Raw genomic sequence first — 22,060 nt, forward strand, 5'->3', positions numbered from 1 at the left:
CCACACACCGGATAATGTACCAGTGATTCTTTTTAAAATTAAAAAAAACGGTAAAATCTTGATTCTAATTTGTAATATAAAACATGCTAATTAGAGTATGATTATCTGAGGAATATTAAAATATTAAAATCATTCCAACTAAAAACTTCCATAATTCAGGAGTGGGGTCCACCGCGGGAAGGAACCCAATTTGAAAACCACACCAACTTCGAGGCCCATTAAATTTAAAACATTGTCAGACCAAATATCCACCGTCCGATCACCAAGTTTGCTTCATCTCGAGGAATCCAACAGCCCACGTTTAAATCTGACCATCTTCTCCTCTCCCTTCCAATTCCCTTTCAATAATTTACTTCTTCAAAATTTCAATATTTCTACTTCAACTCCAAATTTTTGTCCCAACAAATTCATTAATCTTCATTAACTAATTTAATTATGATTAATTTGTAAATTTACATAAATAAAAAATGGGAAATTTTTTAAAAATTCAAATTTGGAAAAAATTGAGAAGCTTAGGAAATATTATTATTATTATTATTATTATTATTATTATTATTCCTTGTTTCAAACTATGAGATCATTTATGATATTATTAATATTATTATTAGGGTTCCACGTAGGCGCAACCAAATAATTCGAAATCAGACTATTTATTTATTTCCATTTGAATAATTATTTTGAAAAAATCTGAACGGCCACATGGGGCGAAGCCGCGGAGTGCTGAGATAGTGAAATACTGCAAATACTTTGACAAACAGAGAGAATCCAAAGCAAACAAGATTCACTTCATCTCTCCATTCCCGTTTTCTCGATCTTCACTGCTCCACGCCGACGCAATCTTCCGATTCAAGCCCCACCGGAGCATCACCGGCGCTGATAAATGGTAATCCTTATTATTTGATTGCTATGATTCATGTTAAGTAATTAGTATATGCTTGTGGTTAAGCTTCTTGTATTCGGTTTGTTGATTTTTCGTTGGATCTGTTGGTCTCGTCAATGTTGAGGAGAGGACTGAGGACTGAGGATTGTTTTTTATACCTGCGGTTTTGTGTTGTTCTTCTTAACGGAAGATTTATGATCAATACTCAGATTCGGACCTGAGATTGAGAGAAAGGACCGGCGGAATCGTGCTTTGTTTCTTTTAGTTAGAATTTCTGGAATGTTCACGAACGGGACGGAGGGAGAGCTTGCAATGTTGCTCGATATGCGAACGATTGAGAAGGAGATGGATAGTCAGACTCTGCTACATCGGAGCTATTCGGAGGATCTTGATCCTAATTCAGAAACCGTTTCGTTTTCCAGTTCCGGTCCGTCATTTTTTCTTCCTACACTTTTTAGAAATTTCCAAGTTTATTATCGATCAGCTTTTTTAGAAGATTTTGACTCATTCTTTTTTTGGCCTTTTCTGATTCGTAAACTGCAGAACCTAACAATAATGGTGTTTGTTCACCCGTCTCCAAGAATGTTGTATCACCCGTTCCACCGCGGAAGATCAGAGCGGAGGATTTTATGGATTCAGAAAATGAAAAATCTGAGTACGAATGGTAAGTAAATCACATTTTCTCTGATTTCATACTTGTAGCAACTCATATCTCAGTGATGAATCGGCTTTTCTTTTCAATTTGCTGTACATGAATTTTGAATACGAACCATGAAATATCCAATTTAAGAGTAGCATTGACTGGTACAGTGGGGTCGAATGCTGTTCATCAACGGATGCTTTTTCAAATAATTTCAAGAATTCATGTAGCACTAGGATGTAAACAGTACCTCACTGAGTTTTCTGGTCCTACTCGAACCTAAACAACGCGCCTGGTTCTTGTTTTCTTCATCTACATGGGGTTCCAATACGTCGTCTTTGTCAGCGAGATTCCCTTTTATTTTACCCGTTAAAGCGGAATGATATATTTGAAAAGACAAAAGATGACTCGTGAAAGTCATTTTGTTCCTCAACGTTATCATTCATTCCCCTTTCTTCCTTTATCGTAGAATAAAACAAAGCTCTGTTATACTGTGTACTTCCCCCTTCCCTTTAACTTTATTCAAAGGTTTTCACAAAATCGATTTCATCAACCGCTTTGTTTTTTTAAAAAAACCTTGAACGTTTTCAAATCAAGAAAGTGATATTTGAATTTCTTCACTATTTTCATTGAATCCCTTGTTTTGGGAGTTTTATTTTTAGATTATTAGCACCCAAACCTGCCTTAACTTTCTCCTTTATATCCATATTGATATCATCATTCAAGGACCAAGGAACAAGGACCATCCCCTGCCCTGAAACACTTCAGTAGCAATTTTTGAATGTCTTAGAACATGAATAGAGCCATGTAATGATGTTGTTGTAGATGTGGTAAATATTTGGTTATTATTGTTGATATGGGCATAATTATTATCAATTTGGATGCTGATCCATTATTTGAGTTCATACTTTTAAAAAGTGTTACTTTGTTATCAAATTCACTATTCATTGTACTCTCTTTTGTTTCTCAGGCTCCTTACACCACCTGGCACCCCACTGTTTTCATCAATGGAGTCGGAATCAGAAAAAAATCCTACAAGTAAGAATGATATGCTGAATTCTCGTTCCACTGCTCTGAAACCGAGGGTAAGAGCTCTCAACAAGTTTGATTAACCGTTTGAATAACTGCAAATTGTATACTTTCCAATCAAAACTGTTGAATTTGAAATTATTCAAACTCAATATTCCCCATCTGTATTTGATTAGCCTTGCACCTTTTGGGGTTGCAGCTTGTAAACATCCAGGAAGAGTCTAACTCGGTGAGTAACATAGCGAATTTGCAATCTGGACAACTGAATTCTTCATGTGCTAGCAATAGAAAGCCCTCATCAAAGGCTTCTGCAGCTACTGCTTCCAGATCTGCGACACCAACTTCACGGCCTACTTTAACTAAAAGTACAAAGCCTACAAGATCAGCCACGCCAACTTTACGAGTCAATGTTAAAGCTTCAGTCCCTCCGGTGAGACCTTCGACGACGGCGAAAACCACTGCTCGGTCGTCAACACCGTCTGAAAGATCCGTGTCGACTACAAAGAAAATATCAAGGTCAGCAACGCCTAATCGTTGTCCATCAAATCCAACATGTTCGTCTATCACTTCACGTCCTAATGAACGATCATCTTCGACCTCGAAGTTTAATGCTAGAAGCTCTAGTAATCCAAGACCTTCGAGGGGCACCTTTCCATTGATTATGACCAGACCTTCAAAACCCTCTGAGGTGCTAAATTTCCCACTTGATGAAGCTGCACGTCCATTATCAGAAAGGCCAGCTTCAGCCACAAGGGGAAGGCCAGTTGCAGCCAGTAGTGCTAAATCATCATCCCTTAGGGCTATGTCAAATGGGAAAACTCGGCAGAAACCAAGCTCTCCTTCGAAGCAACTTGCCTCAAACAGAAGTAGTGCATACAACAGTGGCAAAGTATTTCCATTCAAGCCGAGAATACGTTCCTCTGATGAAAATGAGGTTAGCCCGGTGGTCATGGGAACAAAGATGGTTGAAAGGGTAGTAAACATGAGGAAGCTCGCCCCTCCGAAGCAAGGCAGCTACCGCTCGAGCAGTGGTGATCCTTCCAGCAAGTCGTCTATTGACGCCACTGGCTTCGGAAGGACACTTTCTAACAAATCACTAGATATGGCTTTGAGGCACATGGTATGCCTCTCCTCTCTTCCATGATGGTTAATTACTACCATAGATAAACATGATCTTTGTTCAACATAACATGGCAGCACCTGATGTGGACTTTTCTTCTTTTACAGGATATAACACTTAGCATTTCTGGTAAAGTACGTCCAGTGGTTACAAAAACTCAGGCCTCCTCCATCGACAGTGGCAGTTCGAGGTCTGCAAAAGTCGGAACGATTGGAGTTTCAGACTCTCCCCTTGCTACAAGCAGCAATGGCAGTTCTGCTCAGAGCGCATGGGGTAGTTCCATTCGTCTGGAGGGCAGTGAAACTGAAGATACCGACATTGCCACCGAGACATTGTCGTCGTAGGGAATCCTCTCCTGGCGAGCTATGTAGGCAACATTACCAGGTTCGTTCTCGGCTGCAAGTTTTTTTAGCAGTTTATATAACTCATGGATCCATTCTAAGGGAGGAGGTTGTAGGGAAGCAAATACATATTAGCGATGTAAAATCTATCAGTAGTGTTAGAATTTATAGTAATTGTCCGATAATTCTATGAGTTATCAGAGTGTTGTGAAGAAAAAGAAATTGTATTTTAAGATTTGGAATTTGAAGAGCTCCTTCATATGAAATTTGTTGCTGTGTTGTGTAGGAATCTCCATGTTATCAATTATGGCTTCAGTTACCCAACAAATTAACTTTCTGTTAATAATTTTGTTTTTATTTGAAAATTGATTCTATTAACATTCTCTATTTTTAGGTTCTCATTTCTCAAGAAACATTCTTAATTTATTATAGTCTTGAACAAAAATGCTATATATATATATATATAAATTGCTCAACAAAGATAAATTTTGTATTTTTCTTTTTTGTGGCTATTTTTCCATTTTTTAAAACCAAAATCTAGTCCAATTTAAATAAGAAGCAATCTTTTTTAATTGGATAACTTGTTGATTTTTTTTTATTGTTTTTACCCAAAAAAAAAAAGTTTGTTTTTCTCACCATTTCTTTATTTTCTTTATTTTGGATCTCATCTTTCTTGCAAAAAATATATATATATATAAATTCTTAATAAAAATACAAAGACAGACATTCTTCGCTCGTTATCATCAGACAATCACTTATTCACAAATCTGGCTAATAGCAAAAAAAATTCATTTACAAAAAAAAATAACAAAAAAAAAATCATAGCGGACAGCTCACATGTTTCATATTTTAAATATGAAGCAAATGAATATTTTATTTAAATTCACCTAACTTTCTCGACTATAATTAAACATATAGTAAAATCTACATTTGTTTTTTTTTTTCTTTTACTCAAAAAATCATCTCGTTCCTTCGATTTAAACTCTAATTTATTCGTCTTAATATAATACCTAATGCAATTTCTGAAATGATAATAATCAAATCGAAACTAAACTCAAAACACTAGAGGAATTAAAAAAAAATGGATGACTCGAGAATCGAACAATTTGGATTTTAAAAAATCTACTGAAAGCCCAAAAAATTATTAACTTTTTTTTTTCTTTCAAATTTTGGTTTCGTTCAAACTAGGAAACAAATATGATTTATAATTAAAAAAAATAAAAATAAACAAATTTTGTAGTACACACCAAAAATTATCTAGGCTCCATTGGTTGTATAGCATAGAAACACTATATATATATATATATATATATATTCACTGAACAAGAGAAAAACTAAGCAATATTCGTGCACGGATTATGATTTTCGAAGCCTTTTGTGTCTCTACCTACAAAGATCGCTACATTTCTGATGTGCTTTATTGACTATATATGACTGACCGTTACTAGACATCAAGATCCATGAGAGGTAGCTACTTGTTCTTGAACATACATAACAGGGAGTATGATATCTAATTTCAAGCAGCAGTTGTACCTTCAGAAGTTGCAACAGCAGCAGTCTTTGTTGAAGCTGCAGAAACCGACTTAGCAGTCGACGTTGCGCCAGCAGCGGAAGAGTCCCTTTCAGGGTCTGCTTTAGGCTTCATGTGAACTGGGGTGTTATGTTTGAGCTTCAAATGTATTTGGCGCATTCTCGAGAGATCGGTCGGTTTTCCGGGCTTGGGACCCTGAATAACAACAATACCAGGAGGCTTCTTCTCCTTGTCTTTCTTCCCCCTTTGTTCTATGGCTGCAACCTCATTGGGGATTAGTTCTGCAATTGCCTTCCAATAGTTCTTCTCAGCTTCGGCGTGGAACCGATCTCGGTTTGCTACATATTGCTGCCATATGATGTTCAAATCTGAGTTAGGATTCAAGAAACATGGATGAATGGGGATTTTGTAAATGTTTTTCATTCTATATGCACTAAACACACACAGAAAAAGTAATCATAGTTGAGCTGTTACAACAACAAAATCTTGTTCAACAACGAGTGACTTTAGGATTTGAACCGTTGAACTCGTGGTCGAGAATATTGTTCCTCAACCCCTGTTGGGCATGTAAATGTATTTCACACAGTAAAATCTCACACAATGATGTGAATATACACCTAATTAGTGATTCTAATATGATGTTGTGATAGCAAGTTTTGGGCTCAAATTCCTACAAACAACATTCCACAAAATCCATCATAGATTCAGAAGCCAAATGGATTCAACATCCCACAAAATGATACTAGTTTTTGTTTGATTCTATGTTAAAGAAGAACAAGAACAGTTTTCATTATAAGAATGGGGAGAAATTTAACCAAGTTGTAGGATTATAGCAAATTCACCTTCTCCTTATCCCGATTTGAAGCTTTTCTATTATCTAGAGCAATCTTTTGCCTTCTGTAGAAGTCAATTTTGTACTCATCAGCCTCATCAATTATGTCTTGCAAAAGCTCCTTCTCCATCTTCTCCTTTTCTTCCAATCGAATCGCATTCAATCTGCCATTCACAGCTTAAATTTACCAAAAAAAGAGAAAATACGAGTAACAATAAGAACAGAATTACTTGCAAAATTGCAGTTCAGTTCGCAGGGGATTTAATCTCAGAGAACATGCAACTCGACGATGCCGATGGCTCTCTAATTCACAGATTGACCTAAAAAACTTACGAAAATCTTCAAATCGCGAACAATTTCAAACTATTTCTCACCTGCGCCATTCTCTTAAAGGAAATCCTTCCTCCGGTTCCATCACCGTCGGAGAGGAGAGGATCGGGCGGTCCGATTCGCCAAAACCTCCATCGAAGCCCTCGCTGTTCTGCTCAGGCGACAAACTCGAGAGTCCTCCACCGGCCGAGAAATTCGTAGGCGGAGTCGGCGGAACGTCGTCTCCCTGGTTATACGACTGGTTCCCGAAGATCAGTGGCGAGTCGCCGGTCGAATCGGCAGCAGCGGACTCGGCTTCGAAGCTAGTAGAGGATTCGAATCGATGAGAAGAGAGGCCAGATTCGAATCCGATGGCGTCGTCGTCGTCGAACGGAGGAGTTCCGGCAATGGTTGACATGGCGTTGGCGTTTTCTGTTTCTCCCTCCGGCGGCCGGCAACAGTCAACCGCGCGAATCTTTCTCTCTGCAAGTCGACCGTTTCCAGTCGTTATTACAAGAAGCGAAGGAAAAAAATGACTTAACGGCGTTAATCTCCCGCTACAGCGACCAGCCAGTCCTTTAAAAAATATATATTTATTATTATTATTATTTATTCTTAAATTTCAAATTTGATGTCTATTAACTTTAATAAATTTATAATTTAGTTTTAGGACTAAATAAAACTATAATATAAAAAAAAAAATTATATAAATAATTTTATCAAATCATAACAAATTTTCACTTTTAAAAGCATTAAAATTCAATTTTTTAATTAAAAATTTGTAAAAACCAAATTTATAATTTAATTACTTTATTTATTTTTATTTTTACCGAACACTTAATTATGAATAGTAAAAGGACTTGCTTTATATAATTTGGCCAATATCCTAATTTATCATTTTCTTTATTTTTTTCTTGATAAGAATGGACAATTTTTTTTAAAATTTTTTTTAAAATTTTTTTTTCTTCCGAAAGAACGCGTAAAAATCAAACACAAAGGAATAAAATATATTTTCTGACTTTTACCAAAATCAAACATAAAGTTACCGCGTTTCTTCCATTTTTTTATCCATTTTTTTAATCATAAAATAGAAAAGTTACCGCCTCAAAAAATTTCAAAAGTTTCAAGAAAGGTAAGGATTTTAACTTTGTGTGATTTTTTTTTTTTTTGGCTAAATTTATTTACGATTCTACTTAGTTTAGTTTAGATGGCATGTTTAGAATCATTAAAACTTGATATGATCAATTTTACTTATGGAGTGATTCGAATCTCAAATAAATGTTTCAGTCTTAGATTTTGATCCATAAGTTAATTTAAATCTTACTTTCCCTTAGAGTGATTCCTTTGAGTAATCTTACCTTTCATTTAGTCGAGTGCTAAGTTTGTTTGCAATTTTATGCAGTTTAAGGTAAGAACACTAATCGTGCAACTTATCAATCCAGTGCAATTTATAACAACTTAATTCATTACTAACGTGCAAATATTCAATTCTAAAGCTCCAAATGGTTTTTTCTTAATCGAATCAGCCTGTAACACATGAAACAATGGTTGAACCGAGCCTATCCAATTTTGTAAATGAAGAATGAATACTTGTTTATTAGGAACAATATGATCCTTATCCGTTAAGATCATGTGCCTTTTTCTGGAATTCAACCTATTTGTTGTTCAAAACATTAGGAAATTCCAATAAGTTTTTAAAATAAATTTATTTGAATATATATATATATATTAGTGATAATTTTTTTTAAATAAATTTACATTACATTATTCAATTATTTATTATTTATATAATAATATATAATAATAATTTTTTATAATATAAAAAAAATCTTATTTAAATAATGAAAATTATAAACAAACTAGATTTTTTTTTTCTTTTTTTTTTCTTTTTTTTAAGTAAAAAGGATTCAAATTCTTCTGATCTTTTATTATTTATTTGATTTTTAAAAAAAAAAAAAATTGTGACTTCGTGGTTTAAATAGATTATGATGGCAAAAAAATCTTTCAATGCTGCCGGACGCCTTTTATTTTTCCATATCCATTTTTTTAATATAGAAATGCACTTTTTAGCATAATGGTCAAGTACATAAAAAGCACCAACAAAAGATCGATAGAGAATAGAATCAGATAAAGGAGAATCATCAACAACCACGTGTTGAGAAACAACCATGGAGTGTGGACTATAGAGACGGGAGATAGAGGTTATAGAACTAGAGCGACGATTCTATTCTAAGAAAAGAGCAAGAGGTAGCGAGAGAAGGTTTGATACAGAAGGAAGGGTGGATGTGGTGGCAGTCTTTGGCTATAACGTTAGAGCTAATACACAAGTCTTACGTTAATAGTTCTGGTTCTAGAAGATCCGTCATAACAAAAATTAAGTGCACAACCTCAGCACACGACGCTCTATATTGTTCTTGATTGCCCTATTTCAAAACATGCATATAAATTTTGTATCCCAAGTCTCATAATTAGATATTATGTAAAATTTCACGTTGTTTGGAGTTCATCTGAGGCATAAACATAACAGAATGTCTAATAGGGACATTTTCGTCATTTTAACCTTTATCATTGGTTTAAATCCTAAATAGGCACAACAAAATTCATTTCACTTCGGTTTAGTTTTTGTGGAAGAATTTAGTTTTTTAAGCCTCGAATTGAAATTCCAATTTTTACCTACGCTCACCCTCGAGAACTAAATTAGGTAAATAATAAGGCAACTCTAATCTTTAGCCCAACGATCCAAACTTTTGTTGAAGCAAGAACCCGTGAATTCAAGTAATTAACACATGCTTGTACAAAATTCGGATCAACCAAGAGATAATACTAGAATTAAATTATCTCTTACGATCGAAGATCTAGGAGCAAGATTTGGAAACTTTCTCCTAAATTGAGTCACTCAACAATCGAACTTGATTAAGACTTGATTGAATGACTCGGATGCAATTCTACCACAAGAATTGCTTCAAACTTATAAATGGCAAAGATGATGACGTCTCAATTTGAGATGAATTACATTCATCCACCAATCTAATTTTTACCTAACATATTATGGGTATTTATAGTCTCCCGATGTTTGTGGCTAAGATTTAATCCTGATCCCCTCTAATCTTCACCAAAGACAAAAGACGAAGTCAAATTGACCTTTTGGCCCTTACAAACTTTATACCATTAAAAATAAAACTTTCTAACAGATCCATTCTACAAAATATATGGGTAATCTCCGCGTAACTTGTATGAACAAGTTTTAAAGAGTTTAATGCTCCGTAGGTCCATTATTTGTCCAAAAAACAGTATGCTCGATATCTAGAAAATAGTAGCTTGGTACTCGAGTTTGGACAAGTCTTTTCTCAGATTGGAAACAGGGTTGGATAGCCCGCTACTTGCCTTAGAACTTTTTTAAAAATTAAAGGGTATTAATTTTTTTTTTAAGTCAAATATATATTTGAAATAAAGTCTAAATTCTTTTATTTTTTTCAAATTTTTTTTAGTATTTTAATTTAAGAAAAACAACAAAAATAGGAAGTCCTTACTGTGGCCGGGCAGGAGAAGGAAGGGTAGTCATTGTCGTAATTTCCACATTCCCTAACAACTTACAAATACGAGCTGGACCGTGGCGCCTATAAATACGAACCCGCTACCGATTTTCTCATTTGTTTGAAACCAAAGGGCTGAGGCCACGAAGAGAGAAAACTGGGAGGAGAGAGAGAAAGAGCGGAAGAGAGACTGGTGGTGGGGCTGAGATAGAGAGAGAGAGAGAGAGACTGACGAGAAGAGTAATAAGAAGAGACAGAGAAACTCCATGTTCAACCACTCTTTCTAACAATTTCTCACACATTTTTCTCTCCTCTTCTCTTTCTGATTTCTTTGCACGTTTTCCTTAATTTGTGTTGGAATGAGCCGGTTAGGGTTCAAATCGGTGGTCTATCATGGCGACGTGCGTCTTGGGGAACTCGACGCTATTCCGGCGACGGACCAGGATTTTCAGTTTCCGAACAACGAGATTAGAATCCACCGCATATCGCCGCCCAGTGAGAGATGCCCTCCCCTTTCAGTTCTTCAGACAATTTCTTCATTTTCTCTCAGGTGTAAGCTCCAATCTTCCTTACCTGTTGAACAGCCTCACTTGATCCAGCTTCATTACTCCTGCTTCCATGAATTGAAGGTCAAGTCACTTTCTTGATTTTTTTCCCCTTTTTGAATGTTTTGTTTTGATTCTGAGAGGAAATATATGTATGAAAGTGCATGTGTGATGTGAATACTGATTTCTGGTTCTGTTGATTTCTTTTAAATGATGAAACTGTGAATTTGGAGTAGAGGACGTATGAGAGTGAAGTTAGTTCGTAATTTGGATTCTGATGTTCTCGTCTGAACTTACAGACAGCAATTGTGATGGTTGGGGACGAAGAAATTCACCTGGTTGCAATGCCGAGCAAGCAGAAGAATTTTCCGTGCTTTTGGTGTTTTGCGGTGCCCTGTGGTCTATATGTATCCTGTTTAGGAATGCTAAATCTCAGGTGTCTTGCGATTGTTTTTGATCTAGACGAAACGCTTATTGTAGCAAACACTATGAAATCTTTTGAAGATAGAATTGAAGCTCTTCGAGTCTGGCTTACGCGGGAAACAGATCCCTTGCGTGTATCTGGAATGTCAGCTGAACTCAGGCGGTACCTGGAAGATCGGTTGCTGCTAAAACAGTATATTGAGAACGATACTGTAAATGATAATGGGAGGATTTATAAGGTGCAGCTGGAGGAGGTTCCTCCTCTAAATGGGACCTGCGAGAAAGTAGTTCGTCCTATAATTAGATTGCTGGACAAGAATATTGTTCTTACTCGCATCAATCCAGAGGTTGGCTCTATTCTCGTGTTGGGCCAATAGTTCCTATCTATTATCGTTATTGTTATTGTTTTCATTTCCTCCCCTTTTCTATAAACGTAATTATTATTTTTTGATCCATTTTGGCATTGCATTTCAATATATACTGATTTAAGATGAGAAGAATAGAACTGACAAATTTTGATTCTAAATAATGATTAGTTATCTTGGAAGCAATCTGAATAGAGGACATCTAGCTCAAATCTCCGAACAGTTGGAGGATACGTATCTGTAGCCTGTTTCGTCTTTGCGTCCTTTTTCTTTTTTGAATAGGCAAAACGCATACATGCTTTAACCTTTAACATCGGGTACCTAACTTAAATAGTTAGGAAGAACATGTGGACATAGTCTTTTCAATGAATCATGGGATGTGTTGCTCAAGTGGTGAAGGCATAAGTAGAGGTTTGAATCCCTACCTCCTCATGTTGTTGAAATTTTAAAAAAACGAACACAAGAAAACTGATATGATATGAGATTCACAGAGATAATGACTGGGATGAACCTATCCACCGTAATGACTCAAGGAAATATTTTGTCATTCTAAAGTCGTATTTTCATTTCAGATTCGTGATACCAGTGTTCTTGTGAGGTTACGGCCTGCATGGGAAGACTTAAGAAGCTATTTGACTGCTAGGGGACGTAAGCGATTTGAAGTTTATGTATGTACCATGGCTGAAAGAGATTATGCATTAGAAATGTGGAGGCTTCTTGATCCAGAAGCACACCTGATTGCAACAAAGCAGCTTCTTGACCGTGTTGTTTGTGTCAAATCAGGTAACAATTCTAATTAATCCTATTCTGAACCAGAAGTCACTGATTGTATAAGTAGGTAACTTGGAACATCCTACAGCATATGGGTTGTAGATTCACTTATGATACCTGATGGCTGATGCCAGCACTCATACCCGCCTTGTGAAGAAGACTTTTGCAATTTTTATGATGATGCTTTTAATATTATTGATTATTTAGAGATGTGAGAAATCCTTTTCTTAATAGCTAATGTTTTAATAAGGGTCTTGAGGTGTACGCCTAGGCATTAGGCACAGATCTGCCTCGCCTTAAGGTGCACTGAAGAAGGTGCTAGGCGCAGCAAGGCGAGGTGCACTTAAGAGGCGGGGCGTTAAGTGTGTGCCTTCCTATGAAGCCCTGAGGCGCAAAGTTCAGCACCTTTCTTCTTTATTAATTAAAAATAAATAAAATTTACTAATCCTTGCATTTATGTTTTTTTCCCTCATATTCCCACTTCCACCATGCTCTCTCTTTTCCTTACTAATCCTTGAAGTAGTATGAATCCTGCGAGTAGAAGAGAAGAGTGATCTTCATTTTTTCCTTACTTTCTTGGGGGAACCTAAGACCAATAACTTAGGTTGGGGGACTTGGCAGGTTCTAAGAAATCTTTGCTGAATGTTTTCCAATCCGGTACATGTCATCCAAAGATGGCGATGGTTATTGATGACCGTTCAAAGGTTTGGGAAGACAAAGACCAACCACGTGTACATGTAGTTCCAGCATTTACTCCTTACTATGCTCCTCAAGCAGAGGTGTGAAAATGTTCTCTCTTATTTCAAGTAAAGAAATTAAGATAAAGACCAATTGAGTGTTTAATAATGTGATATTTCTTTTGGATAGACAGCAAACGTGGTCCCTGTCCTCTGCGTGGCAAGGAATGTCGCATGTAATGTCAGGGGTTGTTACTTCAAGTAAGTGTAAATAGCTGTGCTAACCTACGAACACACGAACACCTGCCTTTATCGTTTGTTAAACCTAATCATATCTTATTGCCCTTATGCAGAGAATTCGATGAGAGTTTGTTGCGACGGATTCTTGAAATTTCATATGAAGATGATGTCATTGATCTACCTCCTGCTCTTGATGTGAGCAGTTATATGATGTCAGAGGTATTTGAGACGAAGAATATCCACCCTTACCGTTATAATCGTTGGTGGAATAAATTTTTATTAATTGCTTCATTGATGTATTATTGATAGGAAGCTGGTTTTCTATCCAATGAGATTGTGAACGCTCCAGTTGGTGAAGGAATGAATGGTGTTGAAGTGGAAAGGAGATTGAATCAGCCGGTGAGTTTTTCGTATGTGCGAGTCTATCAAACGTTTCATATTTTGAGAAATGAGTAATGAAGGGCTTTTTATATAACTCTTGACACTTCAGGATGATAAGCATGTAATAGACATGGCTAATAATCCTATTACAAGCCATACAGTTGTAAGAGCAGATACTTCTCAGTTGCTTACTCCAAATCCAAATGTTGTTGGACCAAAATCTTCAAGACCTCTACTGCCTTCTCAAAGTATGGGCCTCTAATATTTTTACTTTCTCTCAACGTTTTTCTTTTAAAGTGAAAAACCAAATTCCATTTTAGCATTCTGTGACGGTTTTACCTGACTCGCTTCTATCAAAAGAGCAGTAGAACTCATTTATTTTTGCATATTGTTTTAGAGCCTGGTTTGCTTGGAGCCCCTGTCAGACGAGATCTCTCTTCTGATTGTGATTATGACATGAAGAGAGGACTCCTTGCTACGAAACCTGGTGTTGATCTTCGGGCTCCAAACTTTGGTGAACCCCCTATACTCCCCAGAATGCCCGTACAACTATCAGCATCCGGATTACAGGTGCAAGGAAGTTCATTCGTGGATGATGACTCTAGTAAAGGACATCACAATAGTCGATCTTCAGGATTTATTCAAGAATCCGAAGCTTCAAAAGCTGATAAACATCGGTCTCATCAGATCCCATTCAGCAATAATCCACAAGGTTTTCTTCTACCAGTTTATATTCCACGATCTCGACTTATTTAATTTTTGTAGTCTTACTTGACTGAAGCTTTGGCAGGAAGTGCTATATCTCAAAATCGAGCATCTAGCAATAACAAAGAATCTCAACAACCTGAAGCAGGGAAAGTTACTATACCTCCGCCCTCTTTATACATTGGAGTTCTACAAGAAATTGGTCGTAGATGCGGCTCAAAGGTACAGGGTGTCGGTTTTTTAAACGGTTTTTGCTTCTCACCTTGTTTTTTCTCACTTTGCCTCATTGTGTAGGTGGAGTTCAAAACTGTTGTCAGTACCAGCAAGGATTTGCAATTTTCAGTTGAGGTTGGTGAAAAAATGCTCGTTATAGAAAATTTTCAACTGTACATGAACAAAATTGAATATATATTTTATATTTAAGTTGCTTTTTGCTACATTTAGCGTTAAAAGTAAAACAAATAATATTTTCCTGTATCAGAAAAGGAAAATCTTTGTGGATTGTCGATTTTCTAGAGATTGTGGACATAAATTGTGTTAGAATGTTGCAAATTTCATGTTTCTGAATGTTCGGTTCAGGTTTTGTTTACTGGCGAGAAGATTGGTGTTGGATTGGGTAAGACGAGGAAAGATGCTCGACAACAAGCTGCGGAGAATGCACTTCACAATTTAGCAGGTACAAATGCATTCTTTTTATTCCTTTAACATATTGCTCCACGGTTACGAAAACTCGTATATTTTGTACCTTCATGGAATTTCAGATAAGTATGCTGCACATATGAAGCCTCTTTTGGGACCCGGAGTAGACGCAGATCTCGACAAGCTTTCGATTGGAGGCGAAAATGGATTCTTATGGGACAATGTAGCTCCAGAAGTTAAGAAAGAAAGCAAGTGGGAGGTGTGAAATAGTAGTAATCCATTTGGATAGAGATAGATGATTTGTTTTTTGTGGTTCAAAAACATAGGTGGATGCTTGGATAAAGGGTATGAAGGAAAGTAATTTCCAGATGGGGGTGTTACTCTTCTCACAACCTCCTCCTCCGCCTCCTCGTCCTCCTCGTCCTCCTCGTCCTCCCCCCCTTCCTCTACTTCATCTCATTGCCATCCAAATGTGAACACCGAAACCGAAACACTGAATGCAATGCAAAGTGAGCTGGGCTTCATGTTTTCCCCAAGCTGCCTCTCAAAGTTGTTCCAAAAAAAGGTATGAGCTCGGTCGGTGGTCAATCCCCCCCCCCCCCCCCCCCCCCNAATCCCCAGTTTCTACCCCTTATCCAAGTGCCTCCCATGTAGTTGAGTTCATTTGATTTGATTTGATTAGTGGAGGATATAAGGATTTTGATTGATTTCTGTTTTTTGCTGTTTATGAAATATCTGAGATGAACTCTTTGATTCAACTCAATCTTGTTTGTGGAGGAACATTAGTTGAATAAAAAATTGAAGAGAATAGAAACATAGTTTTATTCCAGAAACTGACATAAATGCTTTCAGGCTTCTGATGAACCTGAGACTACTAACTCTGTTTCGGCAAATCAACAGAATGTTCAGAAGCGCCAGGGTTCCCCGAGGTAACACAGCCTTTAACACATTCCTTTTTGTCCATTTGTTTCCAAGCTTTCTTGTTTCCTTTTCTTTTTTGGGAACTAAATTCGCTTTGTTCTTACCATGTTTAACTATATATATAGATCATTTCCCAGTAAACGATCAAAGGAGGAAGAAGAAGAAGAGGAAGAAGAAGTAGGATCTTTGAGGCAGAAGAATGGGCATTCCATCACTTGAACTGAATAAAACACCCAAACCCCACACACGTAATGTTCATTTTTGGAGACAGATTTTGTTTTGTAACCCAGGCCCCTCCCACCCTATACAATGTACACTGCAACCGGAGCTTTCTGTGCCTCCTAACGGCCTTGAGGTGAAGAATAACCTTTTAATCTTTTTTTTTTTTTTTTTTTTTTTTTTGTGTGAGAAATATGGGCTGCAAATGTTTATTATTGGGTTCAGTCGCGCCCCTATTTCTTACTGCCTTTGTTACAATCACAGCCTTAATGTTGGCCATTAGTGTCTCTACTTCTTTTTTTACCTCCCCTCCTTAGGCTCACACTAATAATTTAAATCCTTCTCTCATTACACTCCTACTCATCAAAATAGTCTTTTAGCTTTATTTTTATTATTTTATTTCGGTGAATAAAATATTAACACTCTTACAACTATTTTATTATAAATTTGTGCAGGTGAAAATAACCTAATTATTCAAATTTTAGTGGGAAAAATTCCTTTATATAACAAAAAGAACAGAACAATTTGAAGAAGAGAATAATAAATGGTCAAATTCCACTTTACATTCAAGAAAAAAAAACATCAAAATAAGTTAAAAACAAAACATTCTGTTTTCTTGCTGGTGATTGGCATTTTAATCATTGAATTATGATGAAATTTTGGGAAGAAAAAAAACACTTAGTATTATGTTTGTTCTAATTATAGCGCTATTTCAGGAAATTTGACGATGGATTACAGGAGCAATATGAAAAGAAATATGATCCAGCAGAGCAAAACAGTTTTGAAAGCGGGTCAACTGCCAAAGTCGGACCGGATCTAATGCTGAAAGGAAAAGGATGGTATGTTTTTTTTTTTTTTTTTTTTTTTCCAAAANATGCTGAAAGGAAAAGGATGGTATGTTTTTTTTTTTTTTTTTCTTTTTCCAAAATCACCCGTTCTCAACACAGGTCAGGATCATCTAGGCAAGCTTTTTCCTAAATTTTCATTGATTTTTTTTTTATTTTAATTTTTATAACCTAACAAGGATTACTCATAACCTGAGAAAGTTTAATGGACGACCTAAATCCATAACCCCAGTCATCGACTTTTGCCAACCCTTATTGAGCTACTCATGTCATATAAATCTACTGAGAGAGGTGTTTCCTTCTTTCATCAAGTCTAGTAAACTAAACTACTGCTTCTTAAAGATGATGCAGAGGAGGAGGAACATGAAGATGATACAGAGGAGGAGGAGGAAGAACATGAAGATGCAGAAGAAGAGTAACTAACTGGGACTCAAGCATTTGTCGGATTCCTTCCTTTTTGGTCTTCTGGGCCAATAAACCTAGGTACCTCTTCTTCTTCCTCCTCCTCTTCAGTTACCCTTGGCATTGACAATAAAAGGCTTTGGTTGACATCAGGAGAAACTCTCTTTGTAGAGAGACGGTAGAACCTCCAAAACATTCAGAATAAAAGGCAACATAGGTGGCTGAAATTGAGTTAAGAAAAATAGTTTATTTTGTAGTAGAAAACAGCCTATCCAAGGACGCTACGCAACTACTTTTTGTCTATATTTCTGTAACTTTTTTTTGTTTTTAGTTCAATGATTGCGAAGTGAAGTGATCAACCATCGGATGAACAATGCTCCAATTGGAGCTTATATTTTTACGGTTATGTAGTCATTAAAGTAAGTGATCCGTATTAGCCTATTACAGAGAAAATTTTGGATAAATCTTCCCAAAGTCCGCTTAAAACTTTGTAGATAAACAAGCAATTGACGCTTCCATACAACGGCAACAATCGGAAAGAAATTCGTAAAACCAGAAAGGAGCTAGTAGATTCTTTTTGTATCTAACGTTGGTCTAGAATAGCTCAACTCTAGTGCCTTCGATAACATGGAGGAGGAAGCAAACATATATTTCAACAATTGCCTGCTAATGACGCAAAGATCACCTATGAAGCATCAATAGTCGGAGTTTAGCTCCGAAAAGGTCAAAAGCAAGAGAAAGGGAGAGAGTACATACTTCGAGTAGACTGAGAAAGCAAACAACTGAAGAATTCATACAAAAATATTGCGAATATAAGAAGCGGAGGTACCTTCTGGATTTAGAAAACAAATTTCAAACAAACAAACAGAACTAGGCTGCTCCTTGACTAGCGAGAGAAAAGAGACTCGTCGATTTCGATCTTGATTTTCTCATCGTCGTCAAACTTATCCTTTCTAGGCGGAGAAGGTGGAGTTGGTACTCTTGGTGTCCCTCTCCCTTTCGTCTTGTCCCGAGGCCTTGCCTGAACGTTTTTCCCCAAAAAAATCAAATGAGAACAAAGGAAAGTCGAACGAACAAAGAAAAGAGGGAGTAAAGACAAATACATTTCCGAATGAGTGTTTGAACCGCTTTCCTTTCTCCGTCTTCTTATCGCCTCTGCCACAATACACTAAAAAAGCAAAAATAGAACAAAAATCAATCGATTGAAGGTGAACAGTACAAAAGAAGGTAACAAATGCATACCGGCGGGAATTGAAGAAGGCGAGGAAGTTGCAGAGGTTCCAGTAGAAGTACGCAGAGAGGTTCCTAGGGTTTCGGATTTGGAGAAGGAGAAACAACGAGGAGAAAGAGTAGGAGATTGAAATGTTGCCTGAAGAAGTCCGAAAGGAAGTGAAGCCATGGACGGATGAAGATGAAGCAGAGTGAACGAGAGCGTCTGTGAGAGAATCACGAAGATAAGTTTCGAGTGGAGACCGTGACGGATTCTCTCTCTCTTTTATACCTCACCCGCCCGGACTTTCGGAGCTCCGATAAGATATAAGATTACCGCTCTTTATAAAAACGACATGTCGTTCATGAAGATAGAAGGAAGAAAGTAGCTATATAAAGTGGGCTCCACTCATTTGGATTCTGGGCCAACGGCCCATTGGACTTTTCGACACCCGTTTAAAAGCCCACACTCCATGTTTCTTTTCTTTATTTTATTATTTTTAATATATATATAAGTAGATGGTTATATACAGAGTAGCCGAAATATTATATATAATTTAGATAATTAATTATCGATGCTAAAAAATATAGATAAATTTAAATAAAATAGAACAAAAATCCGAGAGTTACACACATGAAAATTAAATTTTTTTTTTTTTTCAAGAGGAAAATATTACTATTTTTCCTCTACAGAATAGAGCGAGTCAGTGACGATGTGTCGGCGGAGGGGCGAGGGAGGGCTTGCATTGGTAGCACTTGGCGAAGAGGCCGAAGGAGTCGATCTGTCGAACGAAGTTAGTGACGCTGGCCCAGCCGCCGAACCCGAACCCAACGACCAAAATCCAGACCACTATGAAGCTGTTCAGTACGTACATAGCCGTCCAGCTTGGGAGGAAGAACGGCGGCTTCTCCGCCGCATTCTGCCGGAAATCAACCATAATTAGTACAACAAAATGGCGTTGAGAAAGAAGAATGAAAGAGAAAGAGCGGACCTGTCTGGCTGAGGGCTTCCTGTAAGTGAGCATATGGGCGGCGGCGGGGATGATGTAGACGGTGAAGCTGACCAAAAGGGCGCCGACGGCAGAGTTGATTGGCCCAAAGAAAGGGAAAATAATAGCCAAAAACCATATGGGAATAACCACAGGCAGCCTCACAAGAGCCCTCAAACACAGGCTTTTTGTGTCGTGCATTCCAATCACTTTCTCCCACACAAAGTACAGCGGCGTACACGCGAACCCAAACGTTATGAACTGCATGTTCAATTGATCCGGTCATAAATTTTCTCCCGGCGGATATTTCTTTTTCTAACCATACAATTACTAACTCAAATAAATAATGAACCCAACTTAACCCAATTGTAAATTTTTAACTCAAGTTCAAACCATATGTTCATCGAATTTTTTGAACACCCCTAGATTTTGGCGTCATTTCCTCGATTAAATTGACCAATACCCATGAAGTAAATTAATAAAAAATAAAATTATAACTATAACTATAATTTCACTATAGATCCAATAATTTAATAATTAAAAAGTATAATCAATAATTTAGCTAAATATGGAACACGCCTAAAATGTTTAATTGACAAAAATAAAAGTTTTGTTTAAAAAAAAAGTTTGTGATATTTTAAAAGTTTGAAAGCTAATTAGAAATAATTAGACTGAAAAATAAATAAATTTAAATTAAAAAATTAAAAAAAAAAAAAAAAAAAACCTGGTGAATGAGCATCAAGATAACGGCGGCGTCACGGTATCGGTTCTTGGGGAGGAGAGAGAAAGCGTTGGAATGGTTGAGAAGCTCGTCGCCAAAAGCCCAGTAAACGGCAGAAGCTGACGGAAGCGTTAAAGTGAAAACGTACAGCGTGGCCATCAAGTAAATAGCCTTGAACTTCTGGGGTTTCCACATCGCGTGCATTATTTCCCTTTAATAATAATAATAATAATAGAAATTAATTAATTAATTAAAGACTTTAAAAAATATATATAATTAAAAAAGAAAAGGAGGGGGGGCTTACACGGTGACAGCGTGGCCGCCGAATGTGTAAAGAATATTGGTGGCGCCAGTGAAGTAGAGCACCAGCTTTGTCGGCCCGGAATGGATAACACCGTCGACCTGCACCAGCAGCGGAGAGAAATGAGAAGGCAGAAGTTCAGAGAGAGAGAGGGGCGGAGAGATAGAAACCTGGCCGTGGACGAGGGCGGCGACGGCCAAGTACCAGGCGGTGTAAGTGGTCATTCCAAGGCCGAGAAAGGACCAAATCCGGTAGTTATGAAAGGAAGGGATGAAAACAGTGGTGGCGCAGCATGCTCCGAAAATGTAGGTCCATGTTCTTTTGTCCAAGTGGTCATTGATGTAATATATATTACTGGATCACAAATTAAAAAAAGATTTAATTTAATTCTTGTAATTTAATTTAATTATGGTTTTGATATGGTTACCTTGCGCATCCAATAAGCTGGATGACAGATCCAAAGAGAAGGAAAGTACAGTTGAAAGCGAGCCCCACGGCCTTCCATTGAGGTCCCAAAAGCCCATCAAGAACTTCGAACCACTGCCAAACCAAACACAACAACAACGACGTCGTTTCATATTGGAAAATGGAGAAGAGGAAGGAGGCTTTAATGGCGGCGGAACCTGAATGACATGGTTTTTAAAGCTAACGTTCTCCTTCTCCTTCCGGCTTCTGTATTCAATATACAGAACACTTATCAAATACGCCGTCCAACTTCCGAGCATCCCGTAGAATATTTGGAAGATGATTCCGGACAGCATTCCCAGCTGGGAAAATGAATACGGCAGTGTTAAAAGCACTTGAGCCACCTGCAAAACAGATACGCGGTAACATTCAGAGTGGTTTTCCGGCCAATTATGGGCGGTTTCCCGGTCAAATTTGGGGGGGAGGGGGGTTTTACTTGATTTGAGGCACAGCTAAACCAGGCATCCCAGGCGGAGCCGCCGTGCCAGAGTAGGTCTTTCATTTGGAAAACAGAGTTCTCTTCTTCTCCTTCCTCCTTTCCGCCGCTGTTTTCCGCCTCATTTGCGGCGGTCGGAACAATGGCTTCCTCTGCTTGTCTCTGTCCCAACATTTTTTTTTTTAAATTAAACGTCTAAATCTCTGCAGATCTGTTGGGAATGAACACAAACAAGACAGTAAATATAAGACAAAACCCATCTCATAATAATCAAATTAAATCAAAACCCACCTTAAATGAAACAGATCTGTTTCTTCACCTCCATTTTGAAGTTAAAAAACAGAGCAAGAAATCTCGAAAACAGAGGAAACCCCTCAAGAACCCTTAAATGACCTGAAATCCAGAAATCAACCCGAAAACGGCGGCCCACGGCGGCGACTGCCAGAGAATCTGAAAAGTGAAAAGGCTGCAAAACAGAGCGTAGGTTCTGCGAGTTTCGAAACGGCTTTTGTTTCAGAATAAATATATTTATATAGTGAATGAAAGGGGAGAAATTGGTGATATTGTTGGGAATCAACCACGCCCATTGCG

The 22,060-nt window shown here is 37.4% G+C and overlaps 5 protein-coding genes across 7 annotated transcripts; 2 read left to right on the forward strand and 3 right to left on the reverse strand.

Annotated features, from left to right (window-relative positions):
* The first annotated feature begins 703 nt into the window (after positions 1–703).
* LOC111438122 (TRIO and F-actin-binding protein-like) lies at positions 704–4,296 on the forward strand. The gene is made up of 6 exons (XM_023076059.1): positions 704–883; positions 1,090–1,307; positions 1,424–1,544; positions 2,491–2,605; positions 2,749–3,669; positions 3,777–4,296. The coding sequence occupies exons 2-6, from the start codon at positions 1,160–1,162 to the stop codon at positions 4,011–4,013; spliced, it is 1,542 nt and encodes a 513-aa protein (XP_022931827.1). The 5' UTR covers positions 704–883; positions 1,090–1,159; the 3' UTR covers positions 4,014–4,296.
* A 1,046-nt stretch (positions 4,297–5,342) lies between these two features.
* LOC111438236 (clathrin light chain 2-like) lies at positions 5,343–7,212 on the reverse strand. The gene is made up of 3 exons (XM_023076199.1): positions 6,748–7,212; positions 6,384–6,537; positions 5,343–5,889 (listed from the first exon to the last, which is right to left on the reverse strand). The coding sequence occupies exons 1-3, from the start codon at positions 7,098–7,100 to the stop codon at positions 5,527–5,529; spliced, it is 870 nt and encodes a 289-aa protein (XP_022931967.1). The 5' UTR covers positions 7,101–7,212; the 3' UTR covers positions 5,343–5,526.
* A 3,362-nt stretch (positions 7,213–10,574) lies between these two features.
* On the forward strand, positions 10,575–16,484 carry LOC111438168 (RNA polymerase II C-terminal domain phosphatase-like 2). 2 transcript variants are annotated; one of them, XM_023076120.1, is made up of 15 exons: positions 10,575–10,844; positions 11,060–11,530; positions 12,121–12,331; positions 12,941–13,098; positions 13,187–13,257; positions 13,350–13,455; positions 13,546–13,635; positions 13,727–13,865; positions 14,015–14,329; positions 14,408–14,544; positions 14,617–14,670; positions 14,902–14,998; positions 15,084–15,220; positions 15,814–15,890; positions 16,008–16,484. In XM_023076120.1, the coding sequence occupies exons 1-15, from the start codon at positions 10,575–10,577 to the stop codon at positions 16,099–16,101; spliced, it is 2,427 nt and encodes an 808-aa protein (XP_022931888.1). In that variant the 3' UTR covers positions 16,102–16,484. The 2 variants fall into 2 exon arrangements, with proteins under 2 accessions (XP_022931888.1, XP_022931889.1); XM_023076121.1 differs by having other exon boundaries at positions 14,432–14,544.
* Positions 16,485–17,948: 1,464 nt separating this feature from the next.
* On the reverse strand, positions 17,949–18,853 carry LOC111438171 (30S ribosomal protein S31, chloroplastic-like). Its single transcript, XM_023076124.1, has 3 exons — positions 18,591–18,853; positions 18,452–18,516; positions 17,949–18,369 (listed from the first exon to the last, which is right to left on the reverse strand). The coding sequence occupies exons 1-3, from the start codon at positions 18,745–18,747 to the stop codon at positions 18,235–18,237; spliced, it is 357 nt and encodes a 118-aa protein (XP_022931892.1). The 5' UTR covers positions 18,748–18,853; the 3' UTR covers positions 17,949–18,234.
* A 365-nt stretch (positions 18,854–19,218) lies between these two features.
* On the reverse strand, positions 19,219–22,021 carry LOC111438170 (auxin transporter-like protein 4). 2 transcript variants are annotated; one of them, XM_023076123.1, is made up of 9 exons: positions 21,789–22,021; positions 21,470–21,680; positions 21,192–21,377; positions 20,996–21,108; positions 20,739–20,922; positions 20,572–20,669; positions 20,271–20,478; positions 19,550–19,807; positions 19,219–19,477 (listed from the first exon to the last, which is right to left on the reverse strand). In XM_023076123.1, the coding sequence occupies exons 2-9, from the start codon at positions 21,641–21,643 to the stop codon at positions 19,262–19,264; spliced, it is 1,437 nt and encodes a 478-aa protein (XP_022931891.1). In that variant the 5' UTR covers positions 21,644–21,680; positions 21,789–22,021; the 3' UTR covers positions 19,219–19,261. The 2 variants fall into 2 exon arrangements, with proteins under 2 accessions (XP_022931891.1, XP_022931890.1); XM_023076122.1 differs by having other exon boundaries at positions 21,761–22,021.
* Positions 22,022–22,060: the final 39 nt, after the last annotated feature.

Source organism: Cucurbita moschata, unplaced genomic scaffold (genome assembly GCF_002738365.1).
Source record: "Cucurbita moschata cultivar Rifu unplaced genomic scaffold, Cmos_1.0 Cmo_Scf00072, whole genome shotgun sequence".
Classification (NCBI taxonomy): domain Eukaryota; kingdom Viridiplantae; phylum Streptophyta; class Magnoliopsida; order Cucurbitales; family Cucurbitaceae; genus Cucurbita; species Cucurbita moschata.

Bases quoted from the DNA above. Each gene is read 5' to 3' on its own strand.
- LOC111438122 (XM_023076059.1), top strand. From the start codon at position 1,160: ATGTTCACGAACGGGACGGAGGGAGAGCTTGCAATGTTGCTCGATATG. The intron at 1,545-2,490 runs GTAAGTAAATCA...TTTGTTTCTCAG, and splicing joins GAAAAATCTGAGTACGAATG to GCTCCTTACACCACCTGGCA. The intron at 2,606-2,748 runs GTAAGAGCTCTC...TTGGGGTTGCAG, and splicing joins CCACTGCTCTGAAACCGAGG to CTTGTAAACATCCAGGAAGA.
- LOC111438236 (XM_023076199.1), bottom strand. From the start codon at position 7,100: ATGTCAACCATTGCCGGAACTCCTCCGTTCGACGACGACGACGCCATC. The intron at 6,538-6,747 runs GTGAGAAATAGT...TGTGAATGGCAG, and splicing joins CCTTTAAGAGAATGGCGCAG to ATTGAATGCGATTCGATTGG. The intron at 5,890-6,383 runs GTGAATTTGCTA...ATCATATGGCAG, and splicing joins CAAATCGGGATAAGGAGAAG to CAATATGTAGCAAACCGAGA.
- LOC111438168 (XM_023076120.1), top strand. From the start codon at position 10,575: ATGAGCCGGTTAGGGTTCAAATCGGTGGTCTATCATGGCGACGTGCGT. The intron at 11,531-12,120 runs GTTGGCTCTATT...TTTTCATTTCAG, and splicing joins TTACTCGCATCAATCCAGAG to ATTCGTGATACCAGTGTTCT. The intron at 13,258-13,349 runs GTAAGTGTAAAT...GCCCTTATGCAG, and splicing joins GTCAGGGGTTGTTACTTCAA to AGAATTCGATGAGAGTTTGT.
- LOC111438171 (XM_023076124.1), bottom strand. From the start codon at position 18,747: ATGGCTTCACTTCCTTTCGGACTTCTTCAGGCAACATTTCAATCTCCT. The intron at 18,517-18,590 runs GTATGCATTTGT...TTGCTTTTTTAG, and splicing joins GCCTTCTTCAATTCCCGCCG to TGTATTGTGGCAGAGGCGAT. The intron at 18,370-18,451 runs GTATTTGTCTTT...AAAAACGTTCAG, and splicing joins TCAAACACTCATTCGGAAAT to GCAAGGCCTCGGGACAAGAC.
- LOC111438170 (XM_023076123.1), bottom strand. From the start codon at position 21,643: ATGTTGGGACAGAGACAAGCAGAGGAAGCCATTGTTCCGACCGCCGCA. The intron at 21,378-21,469 runs GTAAAACCCCCC...TCTGTTTTGCAG, and splicing joins TTAGCTGTGCCTCAAATCAA to GTGGCTCAAGTGCTTTTAAC. The intron at 19,808-20,270 runs GTTTTTTTTTTT...TTGAACATGCAG, and splicing joins TCTTGATGCTCATTCACCAG to TTCATAACGTTTGGGTTCGC.